The following is a 23,659-nucleotide window of genomic DNA, read 5'->3' on the forward strand; positions in this document are numbered from 1 at the left end:
CTATGCACACTCTTGGTATTCTCTCAACCAGCTTCATGAGGAATACTTTTCCAACAGTCTTGAAGGAGTTCCCACATATGCTGAGCACTTGTTGGCTGCTTTTCCTTCACTCTGCAGTCCAACTCATCCAAAACTGTCACGCCCTGATCTGTTTTCACCTGTCCTTGTGCTTGTCTCCACCCCCCTCCAGGTGTCGCCCATCTTCCCAACTTATCCCCTGGGTATTTATACCTGTGTTTTCTGTCTGTCTGTGCGAGTTCGTCTTGTTTGTTCAAGTCAACCAGCATTTTGTCTCAATTCCTGCTTTTCCCCAGTCTCTCTTTTTCTCGTCCTCCTGGTTTTTGACCCTCGCCCGCCTGACCACTCGGCCGGTCCCTGACCCTGCCTGCCGTCCTGTACCTTTGCTCCACCTCTGGATTACTGAACTCTGCCTGTCCCTGACCCTGACCCTGCCTGCCGTCCTGTACCTTTGCTCCACCTCTGGATTACTGAACTCTGCCTGTCCCTGACCCTGACCCTGCCTGCCGTCCTGTACCTTTGCTCCACCTCTGGATTACTGAAGTCTGCCTGTCCCTGACCCTGCCTGCCGTCCTGTACCTTTGCTCCACCTCTGGATTACTGAACTCTGCCTGTCCCTGACCCTGACCCTGCCTGCCGTCCTGTACCTTTGCTCCACCTCTGGATTACTGAACTCTGCCTGTCCCTGACCCTGAGCCTGCCTGCCGTCCTATACCTTTGCTCCTACTCTGGATTATCGACCCCTGCCTGCCTTAACCTGTCGTTTGCCTGCCTGTCGTTTGTTACAATAAACATTGTTACTTCACACAGTCTGCACTTGGTTCTTACCTTGATACCCGATACCAAACCATCTCAATTGGGTTGAGGTCGGGTGATTGTGGAGGCCAAGTCATCTGATGCAGCACTCCATCACTCTGGTCAAATAGCCCTTACACAGACTGGAGGTGTGTTTTGGGTCATTATCCTGTTGAAAAACAAATGATTGTCCCACTAAGCGCAAACCAGATGGGATAGCGTATCGCTGCAGAATGCTGTGGTAGCCATGCTGGTTAAGCGTGCCTTGAATTTTAAATAAATCACCGACGGTGTCACCAGAAAAACACGCCCACACCTCCTCCTCCATGCTTCATGGTGGGAACCACACATGCAGAGATAATCCGTTCACCTAATCTGTGTCTCACAAAGAAACGGCGGTTGGAACCAAAAATCTCAAATTTGGACTCATCAGACCAAAGGACAGATTTCCACTGGTCTAATGTCCATTGCTTGTGTTTATTGGCACAAGCAAGTCTGTTATTATTATTGGTGTCCTTTAGTAGGGGTTTCTTTGCAGCAATTCGACCATGAAGTTGGTTTATTTAGAGGGGATTTGTTCTAGTTTTCTATGTTCGTTTTCATTGTGTGGCCGAGTATGGTTTCCAATCAGAGGCAGGTGTCTTTCGTTATCTCTGATTGGAAGCCATACTTAGGCAGCCCTTTATTCCTTTGGGTTTGTGGGTGGTTGTTTTCTGTATAGCCGTGTGCCTTACGGAACTGTTTCGTCGTTTGTTTATTTTGTTTGAGTGTTCTCTCTAATAAAGAAGGAAGATGAGCACTATACCCGCTGCGCCTTGGTCTGTCCCTTACGATGCTTATGACAGAACCACCCACCGAAAGAAGACCAAGCAGCGGGGTAAGGAGCAGGAGAGGTATTTGGAGTCGTGGGAGTAGATTCTAGACGGGAAGGGACCCTGGAGGCAGGCTGGGGAGTATCATCGACCGAAGGAGGAACTGGAGGCAGCAAAGGCAAAGCGGCGCTACTATGAGGCACTGTATAAGCCAAGAGGCAAGTGCGGGAGGCAGCCCCCAAAAATTCTTGGTAAGCACGGTAAGCATGGGGAGTTGGCTCAGGACTCCACCCTGACTCTGCCCAACTCCCCGTGCTTACCGTGGGGAGCGGGTGACGAGGAGAGCACCGAGCTATGCGGCAATGCGCACGGTATCACCCATACGCACGCACAGTCCGGTGCGGTCAGTACGGGCTCCGCAGCGTTGCCGGGCGAGAGATGGCCGGCAGCCAGGGAGAACTGCGCCGGCGCAGCGCATCTGGCCGCCAGTGCGTCTCCTCGGTCCAGCTTACCCTGCGCCTGCTCTACGCACGGCAGCCCTCACTCTCCAGCACAGCCCAATTCGCCCTGTGCCAGCGCTCCGCCCGTGCCGGGCTACACTGACCACTCAGCCAGGACGGGGTGTGCCAGCCCTGAGCTCCAGACCACCGGTGTGCCTCCACGGCCCAGTGTGCCCCGTGCCTGCTCTGCGCACCCAGTCCCCAGTCCGGGGAGACCGGTCCCAGCTCCACGCAGGAGGCCTCCAGCGACGCTATTCAGGCCGGAGCCTTCAGCGACGCTCCCCAGTCAGGAGCCCCCAGCGACGCTCCCCAGCCAGGAGCCCCCAGCGACGCTCCCCAGTCAGGAGCCCCCAGCGACGCTCCCCAGTCAGGAGCCCCCAGCGACGCTCCCCAGTCAGGAGCCTCCAGCGACGCTCCCCAGCCAGGAGCCTCCAGCGACGCTCCCCAGCCCGGAGCCTCCAGCGACGCTCCTCAGCCCGGAACCTCCAGCGACGCTCCCCATTCAGGAGACTCCAGCAACGCTCCCCAGCCCCCAGCGATGCCCCTGAGCCCGGGGCCCCCAGCGACGCCCCTCAGCCCGGGGCCCCCAGCGACGCCTCTCAGCCCGGGGCCTCCAGCGATGCCTCTCAGCCCGGGGCCTCCAGCGACGCCTCTCAGCCCGGGGCCTCCAGCTACGCCTCTCAGCCCGGGGCCTCCAGCGATGCCGTGCAGCTCGAGGTCTCCAGCAATGGTCTGCAGCCAAGGGCCTTCAGCGGTGGTCTGCAGCCAAGGGCCTTCAGCGGTGGTCTGCAGCCAAGAGCCTTCAGCGGTGGTCTGCAGCCCAGAGTCTTCAGAACGGGAGCTACGCCCAGAGCCAGAGCCACCTCCGTAGTGGGAGGATTGGCGAAGGGGGGGGTGTAGCACGGTGGCCACCCTCCCTTCCCTTCCTTTAGGTTTGGGGTTGTATTTTGTGTTTTTTTTTATTTTGAGGTGCAGTCGGGGTCTGCACCTTTGGGGGGGGGGGGGATACTGTCACATCCTGACCAATAAAGGGGTCATTTGTCATTGTAGTATGGTCAGGGCGTGGCAGGGGGTGTTGTTTTTGTGTGTTTTGGGGGTTGGTTTATTTAGAGGGGATTTGTTCTAGTTTTCATTTTCTATGTTCGTTTTCATTGTGTGGCCGAGTATGGTTTCCAATCAGAGGCAGGTGTCTTTCGTTGTCTCTGATTGGAAGCCATACTTAGGCAGCCCTTTATTCCTTTGGGTTTGTGGGTGGTTGTTTTCTGTATAGCCGTGTGCCTTATGGAAATGCTTCGTCGTTTTTTTATTTTGTTTGAGTGTTCTCTAATAAAGAAGGAAGATGAGCACTATACCCGCTGCGCCTTGGTCTGTCCCTTACGACGCTTATGACATTCACGCAGTATCCTTTGAACAGTTGATGTTGAGATATGTCTGTTACTTGAACTCTGAAGCATTTATTTGGGCTGCAACCTGAGGTGCAGTTAACTCTAATGAACGTATCCTCTGCAGCAGAGGTAACTCTGAGTCTTCCTTTCCTGTGGCGGCCCTCATGAGAGCCAGTTTAATGCGTCCGCGTCACCGTTCGGATAGGGACCTGAACCCACGGACAAAACAGAGGATATTTGAACATAACTATGGATTATTTTGAACCAAAACAACATTTGTGGATGAAGTAGAAGTCCTGGGAGTGCATTCTAACGAAGAACAGCAAAGGTAATCCGATTTTTCTTATAGTAATTCAGAGTTTAGTGAACGCCAAACTTGGTGGGTGTCAAATTAGCTAGCCCGTGATGGCTAGCTATCTACTCAGAATATTGCAAAATGTGCTTTTGCCCAAAAGCTATTTTAAAATCTGACACCGCGATTGCATAAAGGAGTTCTGTATCTATAATTCTTAAAATAATTGTTATGTTTTTTGTGAACGTTTATCGTGAGTAATTTAGTAAATTCACCGGAAGTTTTCGGTATGTTTGCTAGTTCTGAACGTCACATGCGAATGTAAAAAGCTGTTTTTTGATATAAATATGAACTTGATTGAACAAAACATGCATGTATTGTATAACATAATGTCCTAGGAGTGTCATCTGATGAAGATCATCAAAGGTTAGTGCTGCATTTAGCTGTGGTTTTGGTTTTTGTGACATTATATGCTAGCTTGAAAAATGGGTGTGTGATTATTTCTGGCTGGGTACTCTGCTGACATAATCTAATATTTTGCTTTCGTTGTAAAGCCTTTTTGAAATCGGACAATGTGGTTAGATTAACGAGAGTCTTGTCTTTAAAATTGTGTAAAATAGTCCTATGTTTGAGAAATTGAAGTTATAGCATTTTTAAGGTATTTGAATATCGCGCCACTCGATTCCACTGGCTGTTGACTAGGTGGGACGATTTCGTCCCACATACCCGAGAGAGGTTAATTGACATGCATTCCAGGTGACTACCTCATGAACCTGATTGAGAGAATGCCAAGAGTGTGCAAAGCTGTCATCAAGGCAAAGGGTGGCTACTTTGAAAAATCTCAAAAATTAAATATATTTTGATTTGTTTAACACTTTTTGGTTACTACATGATTCCATACGTGTTATTTCATAGTTTTGATGGATTCACTATTATTCTTCAAGGTACAAAATAGTAAAAATAAAGAAAACCCTGAAATGAGTAGGGGTGTCCAAACCTTTGACTGGTACTGTATATATGGAAAAATGCACGTTTAAACATTTTGACCAATCGATTGGTCGAAAGAAGAGAAAACTTTCGGTCTACCAAGATGTATTTGTCGGGGACAGCCCTAGGTGTCTGCCAGCCTGCCACTAAAGTGTAACATTCAAATAAACACACAAAGTCAACTCACGGAATGCACCAAGATAAATCCAAATGGAGCCAAATCACTTCAGCCTTTTTAGGGATAGAAATGGGCATAGTCTGAGTGTTTCAATTTGATGAAGATCTACTGTATTGTGTAGAAATCTGTGAATTCTAACAGACAGTGAGCTAGTCGGCTTAGGTTGTTCCTAAGCAAGATCCACCAGAGGTGACAGTGAAAACAACATCAAAACCAAACCAAGGGTGTAGTACCTTAGGGGTGGGACTGCAGGGTGAAGATACATCTGCACTGCACCCATTTATTCTTACATTTCGCAGCCCTCTCAGCATTCTCTCATTGATCACTATGGCCTTTGGGAGCATAATGTTCGTCAGTGAAGTTAAACCAAACACTGGACTCCTCCCTCTCTTCCCTGTTCCAGGGAACTTTGGGCCGAATCACAAAATAATAACCAGTGCTGGTATTGTTCCTCAGAGCAGAGCAACACAGCGTGGCCAAATGGTTGTGGTGGAATGTGGCGGAAAGTTCCCAGAAGGCTTTGTGTTGCGGGTCAGTGGCATGGCAGGCCAGTCCTCCAGAGCTGTGTTTAGTACACTCACGCACATGCACACACACACACACCAGGCCGCTCCCAAGCGAAGCGTCTCTCTGCTGGGCTAACTTCAAACTGACAACAAACAGCACACTAACAGCAGCGTGGCTAGAGAAGAGCTGGCTGGGAGTGGGACACACTCGTTAGTCAGTGGAGTGTTTGTGGCAGTGAGTAATTACTGTGGCGAGGTGCATTTGTTTTGTTCCTATGGCAGAGATGCTCTGCTGTCCTGTTTCAGGCTGGGGATCTAGGGCTGTGAAAAACAAGGCCCCTCCAGGACAACAGAGGGGATGACAACAAATGTGACTATGGATTCCTCAGGGATTACCCATAACCATTCTAGGTGCAGTCAGCAAAGATTCAGCCAGTGTGTGTGTGTATATGTATATTTGTATTGTGTGCATGAGTGTGTATACATGCGGGAGTGTGTGTGTGTTGCCCACATCTGGTACACAGCTGTGGGGGGAGAGACCAGACCCAGCCCTAGACAACCTCTCCGTGGGCACCACTGTAGTAACAAGCCATGCTGCATCTTCACAAGGTAGTGAGTCTCCTCTCCACAGCAGTCTCCTATCTCCACTGTGGAGAACTAGCCAGCTAGCCTGGGGCCCACCCAGACAGGTCTCAGAACAACTCTTTTTACAGAGGATATTATACCCGAGTCCAGACAGGACTATTAAAAGGCACAGGGCCACATCCACATACTGACTCACAGTATGATTAGGCCCTAATCTATGGATTTCACATGCAGCTGTGCAGCCATGGGTGGACATCGGAGGGCATAGGCCCACCCACTGGGGAGCCAGGCCCAGCCAATCAGAATGAGTTTTTCCCCACAAAATGACTTTTTTTACAGACAGAAATACTCCTCAGCACCCCCACCCCTCCCCTCCTCAGACGATCCCGCAGGTGAAGAAGCCGGATGTGGAGCTCCTGGGCTGGTGTGGTTGCACGTGTTCTGCGGTTGTGAGGCCGGTTGGACATACTGTCCAAACAGCTCTGGTGGACATTCCTGCAGTCAGCATGCCAATAGCACGCTCCCTCAAAACTTGAGACATCTGTGGCATTGTGTTGTGTGACAAAACTGTACATTTTAGAGTGGCCTTTTGTCACCAGCACAAGGTGCACCTGTGTAATGATCATGCTGTTTAACCATCTTCTTTATATGCCACACCTGTCAGGTGGATGGGTTATCTTGACAAAGGATAAAATGCTCACTAACAGGGATGTAAACACACATTTCTGGGATCTTTTGCACTTTACATGTTGCGTTTATATTTTTGATCAGTGTAGAAGGACTGGAGACGAGGAAAGGAAATGGCAGCCATGCAGCTATTAAACTAATGTGCATAATAAAACCCAGACATAAACAATTGACTAATACATTTAATAACATAGGATGAAAAAAAAATTGTTGGATCCCTTAGCCACCACTTTGGACCGTAGACTGAAATGACTCCGGCTGGGCCTGGTTGGGGTTGGACTGTGGACTGAAATGACTCCAGCTGGGCCTGGTTGGGGTTGGACCGTGGACTGAAATGACTCCAGCTGGGCCTGGTTGGGGTTGGACCGTGGACTGAAATGCTTCCAGCTGGGCCTGGTTGGGGTTGGACCGTGGACTGAAATGACTCCAGCTGGGCCTGGTTGGACTGTGGACTGAAATGACTCCAGCTGGGCGTGGTTGGGGTTTCTTTGGGGTTTTTGCGTGTGCAGCGTTTTCAGAGGTATCTGCTGCGTTGGCAGGAGAGAGAGAGGAGCAGACGTAGGCTACATGTCTGGATGCTGGCGTGGCGTGCGTTACTACACAAGTTTGAAAAGGATTCTGGTACAGTAAATTCAGGATGATCTGGGTTAAGCTCTGAGAGAAGCTCAGGGAGAGCAAACAAGCCTGTGTAAGAGAAATGGGCAGCTGAGGCCAAGAGAGCAGTCCATCATGGGAGGAGGAATCCTGTTTCTAAAAGTCATACAAACTGGCAGCCTCAAACAAAGTTACTCAACCGGTTGCATTTTTGCCTAAGTTTATAATTAAATCCTATGCACTCACACATTCCTGTATGGGCCCATTTTCTGGGTGGACCCTCCTCAGCATTATCCAGGGCCAAAATAGACCTATGTGTAATGTGCTGGGAGTCAGGAAGCAAGTACAGGGAGTGCAAATATAATAATAAATAGAACATAGTACAAAACAAGAAACAGGAAAAGCGTACAGACACGAACCAGAGTCAATAACCAAGGGGAGTGACAGATATAGGGAAGATAATCAAGGAGGTGATGGAGTCCAGGTGAGTGTCATGAGGCGCTGGTGCGCGTAACGATGATGGCAGGTGTGTGTAATGAGACAACTGGCGACGTCGAGCGCCGGAGAAGGAGAGCGGAAGTAAACGTGACAGTACCCCCTCCCTGACACGCAGTTCCAGCCGCCAGACGACGCCGACCAGAGGGACGGTCCCGAGAACCAGGAGCGGACCGTTCGCTTCTGCTGAGGCACGGGAACCTGTAGAGCCAGCTGAGGTGCAGGAACCTGAGGCATGGGGAGCCTGACGAGCCGCCTGAGGCATGGGGAGCCTGACAGGCCGCCTGAGGCATGGGGAGCCTGACGAGCCGCCTGAGGCATGGGGAGCCTGACAGGCCGCCTGAGGCATGGGGAGCCTGACGTGCCGGCTGAAGCATGGGGAGCCTGACGAGCCGGCTGAGGCATGGGGAGCCTGACGAGCCGGCTGAGGCATGGGGAGCCTGACGAGCCGGCTGAGGCATGGGGAGCCTGACGAGCCGGCTGAGGCATGGGGAGCCTGACGAGCCGGCTGAGGCATGGGGAGCCTGACGTGCCGGCTGAGGCATGGGGAGCCTGACAGGCCGCCTGAGGCATGGGGAGCCTGCCGAGCCAACCAAGGCTTGAGAACCTGTCGAGCCAGCTGAGGCATGGAAGCCTGACAAGCCAGCTGAGGCATCCCCGGGTTGCTTCGGGAGCGACACTTGGACCCGACGTCGCCAGTAAAAATATATTTAAAATCCCTGTTGCTTCCGTTTGGTGGGGCATTATTCTGTAACGTGTACACTGGGAGTCGGGAAACAAGTACAGGGAGTGCAAATGTAATAATAAATAGAATAAAACAAACAAGAAAACAAGAAACAGGAAAAGCGTACAGACATGAAACAGAGTCAATAACGCCTGAGGAAAGAACCAAGGGGAGTGACAGATACAGGGGAGGTAATCAGGAAGGTGATGGAGTCCAGGTGAATGTCATGAGGTGCAGGTGCGTGTAACGATGGTGCAGGTGTGTGTAATGATGAGACAACTGGCGACGTCGAACGCCGGAGAGGAAGAGCGGGAGTAAACGTGACACTATGTATCTTGTTTGTTCCTGTGAACAGCAATACTTTATCCCTTATCCCAATCCTGGTGCTCTTTGCAGGATATCCTTTCGACATGAACCAACGACTGGGAGAATGGGAGCTTCCTGTCTGTCTGGGGCACTGGTAAATCACCTTGTGTGTGTGTGTGTGTGTGTGTGTGTGTGTGTGTGTGTGTGTGTGTGTATTCAGAGCATACTCACGTGCAACTTGTGCCCACGTGTGTGTTCATTTTTAAAGCCCCATTTCAGAGCATACTCCCGGGCAGTCTCCTGCTTCCTGTCCTCCTCACATTCCTTAGCTATGGAAGAGGATAATTTCAACATGTTGTTCTCATTCATACGGCTGAGGAGGCTGCACATTCCTTCATTAACTTTTAGTTGAAAAAAAACCCCATGATAGTTAATGTTTATGAAACAGACTCTGCATTGAATGTCTTTCTACCATGGGCCTGGAGACCCGTTGGAGAGTGGTTCTAAATCAAGGGAATGTGAAGCGTGCCTCCTGGCTGTGTTGCGCCATTACTGCCTTTGTTGAACTGAGAAATTACCGTTCTGTTGGTTCTCCTTCATTTGAACGGATGACCCGACCGTACAAGCTGTTGATGTTTGTTTGAAAAGACAAAGGGATGGAGAGCTGGCATTTTGCTTAGTGAGACTGGGACATATAAATCAATAACGGACGCAACCACACATACACACCCCAACCCCCAAGCAGCCCTCACTTCCTGTTTGCGTGATGGAAACAGAGCGCTCGGCCACTTGGTTAAAAAAACAACTCTCTTATCCACACTGTGACTCAAAGTATTGAGTATTGGGGGTATTTTAACAAGAAACCAACTCTAGTGCCCAGGGAGGGAGGGCCCACATTCCCAGAGTCACTCTCCGTCTCCGCAAGAAAATACATTCTTTATTTTTCTCCCCAAAACTCCAGAGAACAACATGTGACCAGAACACGGCTCGCTCTCAGCAGATGAATTCCATTGCGGTTTGGGCAGATTAGACTTTCATTAGGACTTTGTGTCACAAGGGCCCTTGTACCTCTGCCAATTGAGGGACACAAACAAAAAGCTCCAAATTGGCCTCCCTACCCCCCTTAGGGGAGAGGACCGCTCGCTACGTGATAGAGCTACATGACAAGCGATAACAAAGACACAGTATTGTAGAGGGGACATCAGCTGGAAGATGACAGATGGGAGAGGGAGAGTGCTGGCAGGGGTGTGGAACAGAAAGGGAGGAGGGTTGATTGCAGAGAACAAAGAAGAAGGGGGGGTTCGATAGTTACCTATTGCGATATTATTTTAGACAATATTATAATCAATACTTATAAATCGATAGTCAGCTGTACCTACGGTATTTTTCATCCTATAGCTTGTTCTCCATCTTTAAAAAAAATAGTGAGTCAACATGTTTTCAGCACATTTATTTCCATGACTGAGCAAAACAAATTTTCTCATTGTCACGACTTCTGCCGAAGTCGATGCCCCTCCTTGTTCGGGCGGTGCTCGGCGGTCGACGTCACCGGTCTTCTAGCCATCATTGATCCATTTTTTATTTTCCATTGGTTTCGTCGTGTCTTCCTACACACCTGGCTCCAATCCCATTCATTACATGTTGTGTATTTAACCCTTTGTTTCCCCTCATGTCTTTGTCGGAGATTGTTTGTTGTTTTGCGCGTGTTGTCATACAGGGGTACGACGTGTTGTCATACAGGGGTACGACGGAGGTGCTGCCAACTGACAGGGTTTCCTCCTCCAATTAGACCTTTATCTGGCCACGGTCCACCCAGCTCCATCAGACCGTGAGAAGAGTTTCGCCCTCATCTCGTGCCTCACTGGGAGAGCCCTGGAGTGGGCCAGCGCCGTGTGTGGAGAGGGAGATATGGCGTTGGACCGTTTTGAGGAGATCACCTGCCGTTTTCGGGCAGTCTTCAACCACCCACCCGAGGGCAGAGCGGTGGGTGAGCGCCTCTACCATCTGAGGCAGGAGACGAGGAGCATCCAGGAGTTTGCCCTGGAGTTCAGGACCCTGGCAGCCGGTGCGGGATGGAATCACAGGGCCCTGAACGACCATTACCGTGTCATGGTAGACGCTGCACTTCCCAGGAGTCACATGTATCCCCTGTCGCAAGCGGAGACGGTGGCTATGGAGACATATGTCTCCGAATCCCTGCGTCAGGGGTACATTCGGTCCTCCACATCACCCGTCACCTAGAGTTTATTTTTTGTGAAGAAGGATGGAGGTCTGCGCCCGTGCATTGGTTATCGAGGTCTCAATCAAATCACGGTGGGGTACAGTTACCCGCTACCTCTGATCGCCACGGCGATTGAGTTAATGCACGGAGCGCGCTTCTTCACTAAACTGGATCTCAGGAGTGCCTACAACCTGGTGCGTATCCGAGAGGGAGACAAGTGGAAGACAGCATTTAGTACCACCTCTGGGCATTATGAGTACCTCGTCATGCCGTACGGGTTGAAGAATGCTCCATCAGTCTTCCAATCCTTTGTAGACAAGATTTTCAGGGACCTGCACGGGCAGGGTGTAGTGGTGTATATCGATGACATTCTGATATACTCCGCTACACGCGCCGAGCATGTGTCCCTGGTGCGCAGATTGCTTGGTCGCCTGTTGGAGCATGACCTGTATGTCAAGGCTGAGAAATGCCTGTTCTTTCAACAGTCCGTCTCCTTCTTAGGGTATCGCCTTTCCACGTCAGGAGTGGAGATGGAAAGTGACCGCATTGCAGCCGTGCGTAATTGGCCGACTCCCACCATGGTGAAGGTGGTGATTTTTAGGGTTTGCCAACTTCTACCGGAGGTTTATCCGGGGTTTTGATCAGGTAGCTGCTCCCATTACCTCACTGCTGAAGGGGGGCCCGGTGCACTTGCAGTGGTCGACTGGGGCGGACAAGGCTTTTAGGCACCTGAAGGATCTGTTTACCTCGGCTCCTGTGTTGGCTCATCCGGATCCCTCTTTGCAATTCATATTGGAGGTGGACGCGTCTGAGGCTGGGATAGGAGCTGTGCTCTCTCAGCGCTCGGGTACGCCACCTAAGCTCCACCCCGTGCCTTCTTCTCTAAGAGGCTCAGCCCGGTGGAGCGAAACTATGATGTGGGGGACCGGGAGCTGTTGGCTGTCGTCAAGGCTTTGAAGGCGTGGAGACATCGGCTTGAGGGGGCTAAACACCCCTTTCTCATCTGGACTGACCACCGCAATCTGGAGTACATCCGGGAGGCGGGGAGACTGAATCCTCGCCAGGCAAGGTGGGCCATGTTTTTCACCCGTTTTGTGTTTACCCTCTCTTACAGACCAGGCTCTCAGAACGTTAAGGCAGACACACTGTCCCGGCAGTATGACACAGCGGAGCGGTCCATGGATCCCACTCCCATACTCCCAGCCTCTTGTTTGGTGGCACCGGTAGTGTGGGAGCTGGACACGGACATTGAGCGGGCGTCACGTGCAGAGCCCATTCCCCCTCAGTGTCCAGCTGGGTGTCTGTACGTTCTGTCTGCTGTCCGCAACCGATTGATCTACTGGGCTCACACGTTACCCTCCTCTGGTCATCCTGGGATCGGTCGGACAATGCGCTGTCTTAGTGGGAGGTACTGGTGGCCCACTTTAGCTAAGGACGTGAGGGTTTATGTTTCCTCCTGCTCAGTGTGCGCCCAGTGCAAGGCTCCTAAACACCTACCCAGAGGTAAGTTACAACCCTTACCCGTTCCACAACGGCCATGGTCGCACTTGTCGGTGGATTTCCTAACCGATCTTCCACCTTCACAAGGTAACACCACGATCCTGGTCGTTGTGGATCGTTTTTCTAAGTCCTGTCGTCTCCTCCCTTTGCCCGGTCTCCCTACGGCCCTACAAACTGCGGAGGCTCTGTTTACACACGTCTTCCGGCACTACGGTGTGCCTGAGGATATAGTGTCTGATCAGGGTCCCTAGTTCACGTCAAGGGTCTGGAAGGCGTTCATGGAACGTCTGGGGGTCTCGGTCAGCCTTACCTCAGGTTTTCACCCCGAGAGTAACGGGCAGGTGGAGAGAGTTAACCAGGATGTGGGTAGGTTTCTGAGGTCTTACCGGCCGGGGAGTGGGCGGCATTCGTGCCCTGGGCAGAGATGGCCCAGAACTCGCTCCGCCGCTCCTCCACTAACCTCTCTCCCTTCCATTACATTTTTTTTTTTACATTTACATTTTAGTCATTTAGCAGACGCTCTTATCCAGAGCGACTTACATTTCATAATTTTTTTTTTTTTTTTCTGGGCTGGCCCCCCGTGGGAATCGAACCCACAACCCTGGCGTTGCAAACACCATGCTTTACCAACTGAGCTACAGGGAAGCTCCAGTGTGTGTTGGGGTATCAGCCGGTTCTGGCCCCTTGGCTTCAGAGTCAGACCAAGGCTCCTGCGGTGGACGATTGGTTCCGACACGCGGAGGAAACCTGGGACCGCTCACGTCCACCTTCAGCGCGCCGTACGGCGCCAGAAAGTTGGCGCAGGCCGTCACCATAGTGAGGCCCCGGTGTGGGTCGGTTCCTCTGGGAATCGAGGCAGCAGGCAGGGAGCTCTAGCTCTCGACCCGAAACCCGCCCCTCCGCCTGCCCTGCCGGAAGCTGGGTCCGCAGTTTGTGGGGCCGTTTAAAGTCCTGAGGAGAGTGAACAAGGTATGTTATAGGTTATAGCTTCCCCCCCCATTACCGCATTAACCCCTCGTTCCATGTGTCTCTCCTCAGGCTGGTGGTGGCTGGCCCGCTCCAGGAGGCTGAGGTGCGGGAAGTTCCTCCGCCCCCTCTGGACATTGAGGGGGCCCCGGCGTACTCTGTTCGATCCATCCTGGATTTGAGACGTCGGGCGAGGGGCCTTCAGTACCTCATGGACTGGGAGGGGTACGGTCCGGAGGAGAGATGCTGGGTTCCGGTGGAGGATGTGTTAGATTCTTCCCTGCTGCGAGAGTTCCATCGTCTCCATCCGGATCGCCCTGCACCTCGTCCTCCGGGTCGTCCCTGAGGCCGGTGTCGACGCACTGCTGGAGCCGCACGTCGGGGGGGGGGGGGGGGGTACTGTCACGACTTCTGCCGAAGTTGATGCCCCTCCTTGTTCGGGCGGTTCTCGGCGGTCGACGTCACCGGTCTTCTAGCCATCATTGATCCATTTTTCATTTTCCATTGGTTTTGTCTTGTCTTCCTACACACCTGGCTCCAATCCCATTCATTACATGTTGTGTATTTAACCCTTTGTTTCCACTCATGTCTTTGTCAGAGATTGTTTGTTGTTTTGCACGTGTTGTCATTTTTGGTGCGCAACAGGGTTTTTTACCCATGTTTCCTTTGTATTGTACTTTGGTTTTGGAGTTTGTTTTTACTTTATTAAACTAATTCAGTTCCACCAAGCTTGTTTCTCCTGCGCTTGACTTCTCTGCCACCTACACCCACGCCGTGACACTCATGCTCTCGCTTGTGTCTCTGGAGCAGACAATATGTTTGGAACATCAAATCGTAATAAAATCACTGTATCGCAATACATGGTGTGAATCACAACATATATCCTACCACATATGCCACACTTGCCAAATGCTATCATGAAAGAGGACCACAATGGAAATTATTTCTAGACTTGTGTTTATCATTGATGATTTTTAATCAAGAGCATAATGTTGTATATGTGTTGTATCTTGTTTAAATGATCAAATATACTAAACTAAAAAGCAATACAAATCGTATAGTATCTTACTAATATCGTATTGTGAGGTCCCTGACAATTCCCAGGCCTACACCAATGCACACTTCTCAGGTTGTTGACTGCATCATCATGATCTGTCAGATTGAGACTCTAACCCTCTCACAGCAGTGGAAGTCAGTCTGCACCTGGGATCTGATTCTGATCTACTCTCCCTGTTTCTGTTCTAGGAGACAGCAGTGGAAGTCAGTCTGCGCCTGGGATCTGATTCTGATCTACTCTCCCTGTTTCTGTTCTAGGAGACAGCAGTGGTTTAGGCTACACTACACAGGGAGGGGGGCACAGAGCCAGGAAAAGCACAAACTGAACAGCACAGCAAAGTCCTTTTTTGTTTATTGGTAAATTCCGAAATAGAACAATGCCGAAAATGCCGGAGTGAGGAAGACAGGAGGGGTGGGGGGAATGGATCATTTTGGGGGAACAGATAATTTCCCTAGTGTTTTTCAAGTATCTCCAAGTTGGCTTATTTCTCATGACCCAAGGTTCTCAGTAGCCAGCCATGTCTTCACTGTGTAGCTTAGACAGGTTTGCTAAGACAAGCTTGTGCCTTGGTATTCCATGTCCTTTCACAGACTAGACTAAGGGTTCTCCTATTGGGACAGCTGAAGAACCCTTTTGGAACGCTTCTTTCTAAGAGTGAAGACTTTTTACTTGTGCATTAAGATTGGCCCATTTAATGCCCTCAAGCTTCAAAGAACCAATTATTCCAGGCAGGCTGAAGGTCAGATACAAGAATCAAGAGGAGCAGTTTGATGTTGGGTGGCAACAGAAATGGCCATGAATTGCCAGTGTATGTTACCATTTAGTAAACCTAGTTATTAGGCACAGAGTATCCTTCATGTTTCAAAACACTCCCTGGCCCAAAGTGCAATCAGACCACTGTGTGCCACCTAACAAGGGACAAGGCCTACCACACTACACACACACACACACACACACAACACACTAGCAAGTATCCAGACACATAATTGTATACACATAATCAAAAACACACCCTTTTCACCGCTTCACAACAATCCACTATCGCACTGAACAGTAACATAACCGTCTTACTAACCAACATCACAAACATCCAGTCCACAAGATTACAAACAAGGAAAATTATTGGATAGGAATATAATTTAAAAAAAATCATTGATACATAACTTACGCAGCAGTATAACTATTTGCAAATGACTGAACAAACATGATACATTGTCTGCTGTTCTTGAGTGGTTACAGGACATGGTGAACACATAAAACACACACACTGTTTATAGCAGTGTAATACACGGAAGTCATCACAAACGGATTTAAATTCCAACTGTTGCAAGTTGCATGAGGAGGGTGTGGCCCATCTTTCCTAACCCTAATGTGATTAAAGAAATAAGTCTTATCCAACCTACACACACACACACACACACACACACACACACACACCTGGGTTGTAGAGCCTAGTTTGCCCTGACCAAACGTTATCTTTGTCTGAACTCTGAACTGGACAGCAGTTCCAGAACAGTAGCCTGTTCACACAAACACAGACACACCCTTTACTTATTTCAGCATGCAGACATACTTACATACAAACACACACACTTACATACCTATCTACCCTCACAGATGCTCCAACCTGGGCAGAATGCCTTTCTTATATAAAACCAACAAGGAAGCAGAGCATAAAATACAAGATTAGCCTCAACAGCTTCCGTTTAATATTAACCGGGCGGTCCGGGCAGGATTTGACTCTTCAACATCTGGGGCTGGGCTGCACACATCAAGGTGACATTTCTACAACAAGCCCAGACACCCACAGGAAAGCATGGCTGAAACCTAAACATTACAGAAGGTCTGTAAGGAGAGGAAGAAACATAGCAAGCAGAGCCTCATAGAAACTGCTTCAATCCATCAGAGCTGTGGTAAGTTCGTCACTAACTTTTCTCAAAATAACATTTTTGTTGGGTAATATTTTTTTTACTTCACAGAAAAAACCCACTGGACTTGGATTGAAGTGCGATGTGAAAACAATGAGAGACTGTTAAGTGTCTGGGCCAATCCATAGGTTGAGGCCAACTGTAAAAAACTTGTGTGGGAACTGGGAGGGAAATGTGGTTGTTTGTTAGACCTAGTTAGAGAGGAGCAACAGTGATCATCATCAGACAGTTCCAGAGTTACAACACCCATCCTGCTAAAACATGAAACACAACCTTGGCATTGGTGAATCAAGTTACCACACTGACTTTGCTCACACCCACACTAACGAGTGGTTGGGTGCCTCTCTAGAAGTTGTAGGTATGAATGGGATGTCTATCTAGGTGATAAGGGGAGGAGTGATTGGGGATAACTTACATCCAAGGCCTCCCGTCGCTGGCCGTCTGTGTTCCTCAGCCAGCAGCGGCTGAGCTCACTCAGCTCCAGGATGGGCTGCACCTTCAGCCTCACCGTGTCCCCAGACTGACGGATCATCTCCACAATCTCGTCCCGGGTCTTGTTCTCCACGTTTCCCCCGTTGATCTCCACTAGACGGTCTCCCGGCACCAGCCCCAGGGCCAGGTCCTTTGTGCCGGCCCCGGGCTCGGCGAAGTGCACCACCCTCCGGTAGACCCCTCCGTCGGCTCCGCGGTCCAGCATGGTGGTGCGGCGCAGGGAGAAGCCGAAGTCGCCCGTGTTGCGGCGCTGGAGTTCCAGCTCCCGTGGCTCCGGAGACTGTGGAGGGATGACGGCCGGGAGCCTCAGGTCAGCAGGGAAGGTCTTGTCCACCACCTCAGGGATGCGGGCCTTCTTGACCGGTACTGGCCAAGGTGCTGGCCCGACCCCCGGCCCCGGCTGCTGGAGGCTGTGCTTGTGCTGTGGTTCGAACACCTTGTTCTCCACTTGCGGGGACGGAGTGGCTGAGTTCTGTCCCGAGGGCGTGGAGGTCTCTGAGGGACTCTCCTCTTTGCTCCTCTGGGAGAAGGAGAAACGCTTCATGACCTGAGAGGAGTTGTGCTTGGCCATTGAGCCAAAGTGGGCCACGCGGTCTCGCACCGAGCCCCGGTCCTTTTCCAGACCGCCACCCCCATCGCCCTTTAGGTCGTCGGTGGAGCTGGCAGCGCTCAGGCCGTCTGCGTCCAGCACCATGCTACTGCGGTTGCTCAGGCCGTCTGACTCGATGTCAGTGAGGCTGAGCTCGTGGCTGCTGGCCACCTTGATGGGAATGGGGTTGGAGATCTCCAGCTTGTTCTTGGAATCCCGCTTCGACTCCCTCTTGAGGTTGAAGAAGCCACGCCTCATGCTCATCTCCTCCAGGCTGCGCAGCTCCGCCGCAGACATCCTCTCCTTCTTGTCCTTCTTATCCTTCTCCTTCTTCCCTCCATCCTTCTCCTTGTCCTTTTTGATCAGGCTGAACATGGTGGTGTGCCTGCTGTGTTGCTCCACACAGTGGGTCGTCCTGCCGGTTTGGCTCCTGTTTCCTCAGGCAAGGGGGATTTTTCCATACAGAGGCAGAGGTCCAGTTTTTTGGGGGGTCTAGTCTTTCGTAACCTCTAAAAAGGGGTTAAGCTGCCTCTAATTAAAATGCCCTGAGGGAGAGAAAAAACACATTCAGTTAATATTCACATCTGGCATAAGAGAATCAGTAACAGAGCTTATTATGTTTCATAAATACAATTAGATCACACACAATATATCAATCCCAGTGAGGAATTTGTCACAGAAAATAAAATTGTCCATTTAATAAACACCCATTTTATTTCTCCTCCTAACCAAACACACATATTTAGCAGATGTTATTGTGGGTGTACCGAAATGCCTTTTGAGTAGGACTATAGACAGAGTGACCCACGACTTAACCTTTTGCAACAGTCCATTAGCATGCCACACAAAGCACTAGTCGCTTATTTGAACATGGAAAAACATTACACACATCACAACCAAAGAACAGTTTAAGTGATCTTGGCAAAAGAGAAACATTCCTAGCCTCCATTAGATCTGTGTTTGCCAAAACCACAAAAATCTAGGAAGATATTTTTGCCAAAGAGCCACTCTCAACATACTGCAGAAGGCAGGCAGGAGCACATTCCCAAAATCTGGGTTTTATTACTATTTTTCTGCCTCAGGGGTGCTACACGGACCTAGGGCTGTTGCGGTGACTGTATTACCACCACACCGGCGTTCACGAGTCACGAAGACAGTCAAATTCCACATGACCAACATTTCTATAGGCTATGCAATTGCAGGAGAAAACAGAGTGATGGCCTCTATTAAAAAGAGGAGGATCAGCTTTCTATAGGCTAGGCCTACTATATTTATTTCTCAACTTTCCTAATATTAAACACATTGCTCATATTTACAACAGAAGTATAAAAATAAACCACGGGGAAAAGCGTCCTCATTCCCTATTTAAGTACATAGATAACATGTATTTTTTCCCGCTGCCCCTGTTTCGATACAGATGCAAGATAATGGTCCATTCTAAATCAAAACAAATGTCACACACATATTATTTAGTATATTTAAAGACAAAATTAAATGAAGACTAGTCTGATGGGTGACAATAATATCCCATCACTTGTGAATTATATATTATCACTTGAATGAGGCCCAGCATAAAAAAACAATGCCTTTTTTTTGCGAATTGTTCGAATCATAGTCGCACACCTCATGTAGCCTAGCCCATAGGTCTATATGTTTGAATAAAGTTTGTATAACAACTAAAGTGGCCAAACAACTTTTTTAAATTAAGCACATTAATCTGCTTTACAAGGGGCTTAACTGGCATATATAAGCAGCAAGTGAGTTTCAAGTTTGGGGAAGATCATTTTCACCATAAATATGCACCTTTTATAGTAAAAGCATTACATGCATAATTGCATTTGCAGTCACTTTTGATAATGGTGTTTTCCCCTAATAGAACATTCACACTTATAGCCTACTACCATGTGCGCATTGCTGTGCTTATAATGTGAAGAAATAGCATAATAGTTTATCAACATTTTGGGCTCCCGAGTGGCACAGCGGTCTAAGGCACGCATGTCAGTGCCAGAGGCATCACTGCAGTCCCTGGTTTAAATCCAAGCTGCATCACATCCGGCTGTGATTGGAAGTCCCATAGGGCGGCGTACACTTGGCCCAGTGTCGTCCAGGTTGGGCTTGGGCCGCGGTAGGCCGTCATTGTAAATAAGAATTTGTTCTTATTTAAAGGTTAAATAAAAATAAATGTAAAAAACAAAATGTTCTTATCTGTTGCATCGGCCACATTGCATTAAACATTTTTGGGGATGCTAGTGGTTGTATTAATTTGTGATCTATAGTATCCCGCAACTGTCCCAGACTATGTTAGGAATATTTATTTCTCGCACAGAATAGGTCGACTTTTGTACTATGGGGACAGTAGATTGACATAGGCTAGTGCTTTTGTTGTTTGTTTGGTCAACTCATCTTGTTGGCTGATGAAAAGTAAATGTGGACAGTTTTACCAATATCTTCAATATGCACCTCGGAATTGGATAAGGACACGCACAGTTCCGTCCCCAATGTGTCTGCCTTCACTTGTAGCCTGTGAGAAAGACCCGATCATGTGATGGATTGTGCTGCACACTCAGGGAGAAGGGCACAACGCAGCACTCCGGGCCGCAAAAGGCATGGATTTTGTTAGGGTGCATTATGGCCACAAAGGGCATGCCACCATGAAATTCGAGACATTATCAAGTGCTTGTCAAATTGTGAATGAGAGACTATTGGAGTGTGTACAGCCTGCGCAAAACACAAAGCAGAGCTCATGCTATTCAAGCGACTTTTTTCAAATCATCATTAGTCGCATCATATAGCCTTACAATGTATTAAAAATCAAAACGTATAGCCCAACATTTGTAGAACAACTAAAGTTACATTATTGACTCTAAATTAAGCATAGTACCTATTTATTTATTAACCCTTCTACACAGAATAGCCGCATGTACGCACTCCCTCAAATCGTTTGGAGAAAAAATATATAATTTATTCAGCTTTGTTCAATTGTATTCTTCATACTATAAAATAATGCCATAGAATTATAAGCAAATCTTGTCTACTAAATGAACTAGTGTACACCCCAGCCATTTGGCATAAACCACATCAGGACATCTCAGAATATGCTATTCTTTTCTTCTGAAATAGACTACATTTTATTCATATCATGCTTCTTAAGATTTGTCTAAAATAAATAATGAATTTATTTGTCACGTCCTGACCAGTATAAGGGGTTATTTGTTATTGTAGTTTGGTCAGGACGTGGCAGGGGTGTGTTTGTTTTGTGTTGTTGGGGTTTTTGGGTTGTGTTCTGTTTTGTATTTCTATGTTCTATTTTTTCTATTTCTATGTCTAGTTTATTGTTTTGACCTTCAATTGGAGGCAGCTGTTCCTCGTTGCCTATAATTGAAGGTCCTATTTAGTAGGGGTGTTTTCATGGGTAGTTGTTTCGTGTATAGCTGTATGATTTACAGGACTGTTTGTCGTCGTTTTTGTATACGTTTGTTTTGGTTTTCCTTCTTTCTGCCAAATAAAAAGATGAGTATACACATTCCCGCTGCATTTTGTTCCAATCCTTACGACATTATTGAGAAGGTGTGGGCTATATTACATGGATTTATTAGCCTACAATCCATTTTAAAAAGTCTATGTGTGGAAGTCAGGAGATGCTAAATGTGTTTATGTTAATTAATGGTCAATTACAGTGAGACCGACAGTTATTTCCTTGACAATCACCAGCTGGCGAAATTTCGTGACCGCCACAGCCCTATGCGGACCACCCTCTCCATGGTGTAGCATAGCATAGAATCACAAACAGCCTAAGGCTTTATCCCCAAATGATGTAGGCCTAAGCTATATTTCAGCCTCCGTTCCATGTGTGTAAATCACCGTCAATGTAAGCCAAAACCCAAATTGACTTAAGCCTACCTCTACCTGAGTGATAGCAGATATTTTGAATGTGAACTAACTGTTTAGACTGTTGTTCCAGTGAGGGATGGGGGCGCTCAAAATGGGTCAGAATGCACACAGTCCCACTCTGGTAGTCAATGGGGTGAAACTTTGATGTCAAAGTTCCAGTTCTATCTGACATTCCCAGAGTTCCCAGCAGCAGGAGACCCCCACATCTAAACAAGCCTCAAACAAGGGGCCAGATTCTTGCCCCCCAAAAAACAGGAAGCAAGGTTTTTTCAGGACCAGCTATAAAATGGTCTGGAGGATTTGTATTTATTTTATTTTATGTCACCTTTATTTAACCAGGTAGGCAAGTTGAGAACAAGTTCTCATTTACAATTGCGACCTGGCCAAGATAAAGCAAAGCAGTTCGACAACATACAAACACAGAGTTACACATGGAGTAAAACAAACATACAGTCAATAATACAGCAGTCAATAATAATACACCTATGGATAACCATAGGCAGAAAAATAAAAAATAAATAATATGTTGCTCCTTGTAGGACAAAATTACCTGACAACAAGCATAATGGACATACTCTAGCAATGTGAATATACTACACAATACATATAAGCTTTATTCACTTCTAGTAACGGGCTTGGCAGCAACCACCACATGCACAGTTAAAAAGATACTGCCAATTGCAACACTTTACATCAGTCACCCTTTAAAGGAGGTAGGCTACTAAAATGTTGGGATAAGTAAGCTATCTTAAAGACAGCTCATTATTAAATCATGAATAAGTAGATGTATTGTTTGAAATGGATTATTAATAATGATATAGTCACATATAACGTTAGCTCACTATTTGGCATCATGTCCGCAAAAAAATGCCATAGAATCAAAGTTGCATGACGCTCCCAAACAGCTTCATTATCAGCTGACATATTTCATACACTTTCGTGGTTATAACCAATCTTGCTTGTTGCTACAGATGTTTACACTGTTTTCTTCCCACCACCGCAGGGATGCCATGGGCACATAATTTTGCCACTTACGTCAAGGCTTTATGTTACAACAATGAAATGCCCGCTGAAATACCAGGCACTCTCCACTACGCTAGCGAGTGAGGTGTCATCGTTCCCCATTCACTCAATGGACAGGGGAGAACAAAAAGCGAGGAAACTACTAGCTAGCCAGCTAGCTGATGTCACATTGGTAATTATACTATATTACAGGCCATTGTTATTTACTACAACTGTAAAGTATTTTCCTCTAAACCCGACTGTCACAGAAAATCCCTGGCTACAATACTCCATTGAGAAAAGTGTTATTTTGAAACTACCAATACGCCTTTAGTTAGCTTGCACGATTAGCTGGCATCCCAAGCCTCTGTTCTTTGCCAACATTAATTCTGGTGTAGGCTATCAGCTACGTTAGCTAGCTGCTACAGCACTGGGAAAATATTTTGATATTTCGGAGACTATTCATAGCCATCTTGCTAAGCCATTCTGCTTTCAATGTTTAGCTCAAATTGGTGCATCGATTCCATCTTCATGAAATTATAGGTGACTCACCTTTTTCAGTGTGTTCTTCCTCTGTGTCGGTGGGTTGACACTGGTGTGTTCGAATCCGAGGCAGCTGTGTTGATGGGATGCAGCTCGTGCTAGAAACAGCTGCGTTGACTGTTTATGATTAGCTAGATGGCTGGTTACAGTATGCATGCAACATCACTGAAAATCTATCGAATAGTGATTCCTGCTGGCCAGTTGGGTTTATTGCAAGTTGGACAGAGGATGAACTACATGTGGAAGATTAGATTATGATTTTATGGTGATAGATTTCTATTGGTTGCGGTTGCATTTGATATCTTCTGGGTAAAGTATTAATACATACACAGTTAATAACCTAGGAGTGACTGGTTTGTTTATTTGGGATTCATTCAAACAAGCACTATTAGGCACCATTTCGTACCAGTTCACCAATACTTTTATCACCAGCCCTAGCTTTTTGGGGGCCCTAAGCAGAATCCCGTTTAGGGTCCTCCTCACAGTTTGTGGGGCGACCCTGACCATTGATGGGGCCTAAGCAGTTGTTTATTTTGCTTATAGCCCAGGCTGCCTTTGTGGTGTCGGTTTATCTGTAGTGGAAATTCACACCACACCTTCGCTCAT

General features: G+C 48.1%; 1 protein-coding gene across 3 annotated transcripts in view; it reads right to left on the reverse strand.

The window, feature by feature from the left end:
- LOC115206472 (unconventional myosin-XVIIIa) overlaps positions 1–23,182 on the reverse strand; it is a 168,515-nt gene extending 145,333 nt beyond the window's left edge. For all 3 annotated transcript variants that reach the window (XM_029773514.1, XM_029773513.1, XM_029773512.1), the window contains exons 1-2: positions 23,063–23,182; positions 16,952–18,162 (exon numbers count right to left, since the gene is read on the reverse strand). In XM_029773514.1, coding sequence (XP_029629374.1) covers positions 16,952–17,992 — 1,041 coding nt within the window. In that variant the 5' untranslated portion in view covers positions 17,993–18,162; positions 23,063–23,182. The remainder of the gene's footprint in view (positions 1–16,951; positions 18,163–23,062) is intronic.
- Between the last annotated feature and the right edge of the window lie 477 nt (positions 23,183–23,659).

The sequence above is a fragment of the Salmo trutta genome, chromosome 13 (assembly GCF_901001165.1).
Source record: "Salmo trutta chromosome 13, fSalTru1.1, whole genome shotgun sequence".
Lineage (NCBI taxonomy): Eukaryota > Metazoa > Chordata > Actinopteri > Salmoniformes > Salmonidae > Salmo > Salmo trutta.